The sequence below is a fragment of the Orycteropus afer genome, unplaced genomic scaffold (genome assembly GCF_000298275.1).
Source record: "Orycteropus afer afer isolate SDZICR_OR568_19922 unplaced genomic scaffold, OryAfe1.0 scaffold00185, whole genome shotgun sequence".
NCBI lineage: Eukaryota > Metazoa > Chordata > Mammalia > Tubulidentata > Orycteropodidae > Orycteropus > Orycteropus afer.
The window spans coordinates 5,294,560-5,301,794 of record NW_006921772.1 but is presented as its reverse complement, the minus strand read 5'-3'; the positions used below and the strand labels follow the sequence as shown (position 1 = coordinate 5,301,794).

At 35.9% G+C, this 7,235-nt stretch overlaps 1 protein-coding gene across 1 annotated transcript in view; it reads right to left on the bottom strand.

Moving 5' to 3' along the window:
* Positions 1–912: 912 nt before the first annotated feature.
* Positions 913–7,235, bottom strand: part of CHSY3 (chondroitin sulfate synthase 3) — a 466,193-nt gene continuing 459,870 nt past the window's right edge. Inside the window, exon 3 of the mRNA XM_007947462.1 lies at positions 913–2,475. Within this exon, the coding sequence (XP_007945653.1) occupies positions 913–2,475 (1,563 nt within the window). The remainder of the gene's footprint in view (positions 2,476–7,235) is intronic.

The window sequence follows — 7,235 nt, the reverse complement described above, 5'->3', positions numbered from 1 at the left end:
AGCATGTTTTGTTGGAAATGACATTTAAGCAATACATCAAGTATGACTAAAAGGAAAGAATACAACTTTTTCAGTGTTTTTGAAAAAGAATACTGTTATGCCTGTATTTTATTATAAATAACCAGGTTCTGCCATATTTTATCTTCTTGCCAGCAAATGAAGGACATTGTTTCATAAAGCTTCTAAAATGTACATGAATATTTAATTAAATCATATTTTCTTGAGAAAATAAAGTTCATTCGCATTTATAGCAGACAGTTGTGAGGAGCTCATAATTGTCATAAGACCAGGGTAGCCAGTACCGGTTGCTTGTGGAACAAAACTCCTCAAGTTTTAAAACTTTTTTTAAAAAATAAACATACAATAGATGTTCATTTACTTTAAAAATTCTAAAGATGAAGAAAATTATCATTTATATATTTAAGTCTTTGTATAAATTACAAAACTCAAGTTTATGTTACAGAGTCCCTTCCCCATAGGAAGCATAAAGCACTTTTGTGGTACCTTTCACCAGTAAATATTTGTATCACATTGAATTTGACAAACAAAATAAAAGTCAATATTGCCTCTTTAAGCCCCAAGAAAACATTCTTCTAAGTCATTTCTCATGATGAATGAGCTTCAAAAGTCATTTGATTGCCATGATTTAAATCAATCTTGAATAAAGATATAAAAAAGTAACACACATATTGACTTCAGTAGAAATCTGAAATATCAGTGAACTGCAGACTCTTCTTGCTTGAGGTCAACAAACACTCTTTGGAAGACAACCAAGAGTAGTTCAAGACCGGGACAACAAAATAAAATAATAACAAAAAAAATAATAATAACAATAATAATAAAATAAAAATAACAACAACCAACAATGAGGTAAACTCCCCTTAAAAAAGGCAATATCTGTTGCCTGGACTGTCAGGAGAGAGTTCGATTGTACCTGACACCCAAATGTTTTTCTAACCAGAGTTCAGCCAGTTGCATGGTTGAGGCAAAAGTACTTGCCTTGGATCCTAAGCACATCTTATACTGCTTAGGGTCCAAGTTAGGATCACAATGAACTGGATGGAAAATATGCACCACTCCCACTTCTTGACTTCTGAAAGGCCGTAAACCAGATAGAATAACTTTATTGTAGAGATCTACATCTTCCAGCCCCCAGCCTTGTATTGAGGTATCAAATCCACCTGCACTCAGAAGATCACTTTTATAAATACAGGTGATTCCATATCCATAGTCTCTCCAAAATCCAGTCTTCTTTGAGAAGAAGAAATCATCATCAGTGGGAGGATTGCCCCCATCGGTTACCTTTGGGTCATATTGGCTAAAGATGATGGGATAGTACACCTGTTGTCCCTGAATTGTATTGTCTCTACATCGTTGGAGAAAGTCTCCTCTGAAGATCAAGTCAACATCACAAAATAGCAGCAAAGTATCATTGTCAAACTGGGAAGAAGCCATTTCAAGACCAAGACCCCTGGAAAACTCTCCCATAATGGGGATCAGGGTCATTTCTGCATTAGGGTACTTGTTCTGATATTCCTTTATCAGCTCAATATGCTGGCTAGAATCTCGGCCAGAATCCCTACTGAAAAGGATGATGACCAGCCTTACATTCTGCTTTGAGATGAGACAAATATTTTCAAAATTCTCCATGAATCTCAAGAAAATGTCATATCTTCCTATGAGAGGAACAAGAATGTGTATTTTCTTTTCATTGTGTCCTCCAATTTCTTTGGAACCTTGAAAAGATGATAGTATCTTTAAAGAGTTAGATATAAAGGAAAATGATTGAGTGTCACTATTAATGCTCTCCACAAGACTTCTGACATCTAGCTCTTCAGTTTCTCTGAAGAAAGGCTTGCTGAATGGCTGTTGAAGGTAGGCATGGCGTCTCACTGGCACAGTCAGTTTCCTCCCTTTGTGTCTTTTGTATAATAGGAGCAAATCCAAAATGTACTCCACTCCACGCATGGGATCAACCCTGCGGTAACCATACTGGATTTCCTTGAAGTCAATGAGCCGTCCTCTACTCTTGGCATTCTCGTTGATCATCTCCATAACCTGTAGCACAGTATCATCCAGAGCTGTTTTTAGGATGCTGTTGATGCTCTGTCGAGGTGGTTGATTCTCAGATGCTGAGTAAAGGAGCTTCCCCGTCAGGAACTCCCATTCTATCACTTCATCTCTCTCTCGAGGCTGGAAGTGGTTGAAAGAAGGCATCACTCCCAGCTGCTGGTCCTCTTTGCTCACTTCACTGTTACTGAGCTTGCTCATCAGAGCACTCTCCCGGTGGAGCTGGATGGTGCGGTAGCGAAGTTCAGAAATTTTGCGGCTGAGCATGTAATTATGCAGTCTGTACTGGTACGCAGGCCTTTTGTTGGGATGAAGTGTTATGGCTGCATGGATTTTGCTGTTGTGAAGGTCTTGGATATAACCCTTTCGATTGTGTTCATAATTTTCATGAAAGAGTTGCTGCATCTGGAAAATAAAGGATATAAAATGTTAGGATAATTTAAAAAAAAAAAAAAGTTCAAATATTTAAATTAAACTGTTAAATAAAAATTATTCATATGATTTATTTTCATAAGCATTTGTTTAAAATGGTGATTTGCGTGAAAGTTTACTGAACAAATTTATTTTCCATACAGAGGTTCATATATATTTTGTTTCATGGCATTGATTGAAATCCCAATAGTGTAGCAGCTCTCTTCCTACTTCTTCCCTGTAGTTATCTCTTCCCTGTGTCCTTCTTTTCTAAAAAAAAAAATATTTATATGACATTTAATAACAGAAATTATTTGTGAAATTTATATTTAAATGAAAGTAAAATACTTTAAAATGTCAAATTCATATGCTCATATACCACAAATGAAATTTCTGGTTATATATTTTGAAGCAAAGTAGATCTGGACTTTGGTTTACTCTGAAATTAACCCAAGATATTTATTGGAACAAACAAACAAGCAAAAAGTGAATATACCTATAACTCTGAGAATAGACCACTGAGAGGAGTGAGCTGGAAGAGAGACCTATCTCTGTTAATGTTGTGCAGTGTGGGAAGAACATGAATTTTCCAAAATAGATTGTCTATCATGAGAGGTAAAACCAGTGACTTTTTGCTTGGGATGGCAACATCAGGGTATTTGCTAGAGAATGTCTAAATTTTATTAAGCATCCTGACATACCATTTTTACAGAAAGCTTGGTAAGGCTTACTTCTGTAAAGAAGAGAAACTATACTGATGTAAACTACTGATTGAAAGTATTATGCATAGGGTGTGACATATTTGACATCCTTATGAGCCAGAAAGGCTTTCTGCTAGCTTAGAACACAGTCACTTCCTTAGGTACAAACACAAATGAGGAACTATTCAGAGATATTAGACCAAAATTCAAGTTGCCAGCTCACTCCTCTAGTTCCTTTTTCATATGACAATATAGACAGCTAATCAATAAATCTCCATCAAACTATTCGAGATAAGATCAAATAAGGAGAGAAAGAGGGAGGAGGAGGAGGACGGAAGAAACAGAAGGAGGAAGATACAGCAGCAGTGGTGATCTCTGCAAATATATTGAAGATTAAGGAGAAAAGGAGTATTTCAAATTATGTTTCATCAAATTATAGATGAATCACATACATTAAACAAAGTAGTTGTTGTTGTGTGGCATCGAGTCAGACCTGACTCATAGCACCTCTCCTTGGGTTTCCGAGGTGATATCACTACTGAAGTAGATTGCCCCATCTTCCTTCTGAGGAGTGGCTGGTGGGTTTGAACTGCCAGCCTTCTGGTTAGCAGTCAAGTGCCTTAAGCACTACACTACTAGAGCTCCCAAACAAAATAGAGTCTCCCTTAAAAAAGAAATCAAGCAATAGATAAATGAAAAAATATTTTGTCAAATTATAGACAAATCATAAATTAAATAAAATACATCCTCCCTGAAAAAAAAGAAATCAAAGACTAGATAAAAGGGCTTAAGTAAGATAAAAAGTGAACCAGTTGAGCTAAAGAAAGGGCAAAAACGTAAAAGTATTACAGAAATTATAATCATATTAGAAGAAGTAAAAGGACAGATTTGTTTAAAGTCTGCAGTGAAGAGACTTTAGAAAATTTAGCAAAATATAAAAGACAGGTTAAAAGTTTAGAGAGATGTACCTAGCTCTTTGGTAGCATAGTGCTGAATGCACTTGACTGCTAACCAGAAGGTTGGCGGTTCAAACCCACCAGCCACTCCTCAGAAGGACGATGGGGCAATCTACTACCATAGTGATACTGCCTCGGAAACCCAAGGAGGGGTTTCTATGAGTTGGATCCGACTCGACGGCACATAACAACAACAACATACATGTACACATGCATCTAGATCAATTATATATGGATGCATATTAAAGGAGACAAGAAGGATATATATATATAACATATATCTAAGGAAGCAAATGGAGTAGCTAGAAGAGAAATAGTCAAAAATAATCAAAAGTCATAGAATATGTTTTTAAAATAATACATATTGTATATCTATGTACAATTAGGTTAAAAAAATAAAGAAACAAACAAACAAAAAAAACCTCTAAGTAGGAAAGAAAATGAGTTTTACTGCAGGACTCTCCATAGCTACACTCAATATTGAAAAATAGTGGAGCGATATACAGGAAGACCACAGGGAAGCAAATTAATGACACATAATTTTATATTCAATCAGCTAGAGCTCAAGTTTATTCCAACCAAAATATTTAAGTATAATTTTTAAAAATTATATATATATAAAAGTATAATTAAAAAAAAAAAACAGCTTCTAGCATGAAAGAAATTGTGATGGATTTGTGGTGAAAAATTCTTTGACACTTCTTCAATTGAGAGGTGAGATCTATGTCTCCCTCTCTTGAATCTTGGTGACTTCTTTCATAGAATATAGTACAAGTGACACTGTGCCAGTTTCTACATTGTCACTTTCTATTTCCTGTTTTCTAGAATTCTTGCTGTGCAGACACTAGCAGGTACGTGAAAAATCTGGGTTCATGAGTCTGCCATGCTATAAGGAAGCCCAAGCTAACCACATGGAAAGGGCCAATGGAGAGAGATGTCCAATCAGCACCCATTGGTTCTGGCAATTCCAGTCTGAGTGAACAAACTGTCAGGTGACTCCAGCCCCAGCCATTATCTGACTGCAACAGCATGAAGGGTTCTAAGTGTGAACTGCCCAGATAAGCTTAGTCCACTGATCTAGTCATGAAAAAAAAGAAAAGAAAAAAATTGTTTTAGAACACTGAATTTTAGGAAAAATTTGTCACCCCAGCTACAGATAATTATTATTTATTTATTGCTGAAGATTGGAGAATGAGCTCTGGTAGCTTAGTGCCTAACGCACTTGACTGCTAACCAGAGGCTGGTGGTTCAAACCCACCAGCCACTCCTGGCAAGGAAGATGGGGCAATCTACTTCCATAGTGATACCATCTTGAAAACCCAAGGACAGATCCCTATGAGTCAGGTCCGATTTGACGGCACATAACAACAACAACGAATATTGGAGAAACTATGTTTTATGCAGAACTAAATGATTCAGTAGAAAGAAGAGATAATTTTGTTTTAAATATTAAATTCAACCCCCTATAACAGATAAGGTGATTAAAGAACTTTCTACTTCCTATCCATTTCCCAATTTTTCTTGATTTTATTATTATAGCTACATTGTCACAGTTTATAACATTAGCATTCTTTCCTTTAATCATATTTCCCAAAGATTTAGACTTAGTTTTCACTGACTCTTTTTCACAATTTTTCTCAATTTATCTCTTAGTTAAATTGGAATTCTACTGCTAGACCCCTGTAGCTCCCTGCTTTCCCTCCCCTACCAAAGGGTTTTGGGAAAAATATACTCTGATTTTCAAATCAATATCATTTGACTTTGAAGAATAAAATAGTGTATATTTTGAGAAGGATTTTGAACTTGATTCAAAATACAGCAGTTCAGTTGCATCTGTTTTTTTGCCCTGAGAATTCATATAAATTTAATTTGAAACTTTGATCCAGTTATATGAAATTAAATTAATAAATTGAAGTGGACAGTTATATCTCCATTTTCATACTATTATTTTCACCTGAAATTGCTTCAGTATTTTACATTATGTCATTTTCCATATTTTTCTCTTTATATGCAAGAACAAAACAAATTCTGATTGCATATAGACAAATAATTGTAACATCTCTAAAAGCATTGGCTATTTGAAACTATTCTCTTAAGACATACTTTACATTACTAAGAAAAAGGAACACTCTAAAATAACAGGACACAATCTGAATCCAGCAGTTAAATTTGAGATTTACCCAGTTCCTTTACTGATATTTAGGTGAATAAAACCGCAGCAATTTGATAAAGGTGACATTTTGTTATAGAATAAATAATATCTTAGTATTAAAAATGTTTAACTAACTCACATCATTACAGCCCAAGCTGTCCAGAATATGCTTATCTTTCATGCATATTCCTTTGCAGAGATAACTTAAGCAGAGTGATGACAGTGGTAGGATCAATCTTTAAAAATAGCACATTTACATATAGCCCAGGCAGTATAGCAATGATGAGAATATTTTAAATTTGTCATATTTTCCATTAAAAAGCACAGAGCTTATTCAAAATTTCTACTTTTGTATGTAGGGAGAACCAAGTTATCCATGATGGGCAGTGGAATGTTTCAGAGCTTGACTATGGAGGCTGACAAATCTGTGTCTGAATACTGGTACCATCATTTCTTAGCCAAACTGCCTAAATCTCAGTCTCCTTATCTATAAAATAAGGAGCTCTGGTGGTGTCATGCCTAAGGAATTTCACTACTAACCTGAAGGTTAGTGGTTCAAACACACTGGCCATTCTGTGAAAGGAAGATGGGGCAATCTAACTTCCATAAAGATTTACCACCTTGGAAACCCAATATGGGTCGCTTTCAGTCAGAACTGACTTGATGGCAGTGAGTTTAGTTTAGTTTTATCCATAACTCTTTTAATGTATTTTAATTTTTCTATTAAGTAAGAAGAGCAGTAAGCCCCAGGGTTACAGGTGAGGACAGACAACTCAGGGACGCCCAAAGTAGCAGGCGGGAAGAGCAGGAGAAAGGGGATTAAAAGCCAGGAAGCCAGAGAGAAGAGCAATCAGCCGAAGGGATTAGGTGAGGAGACAAACTCAGGCCCGCCCAGGGTAGCAGGCCGGAAGAGCAGGAGAAAGGGGATAAAAGCCAGGAACCTGG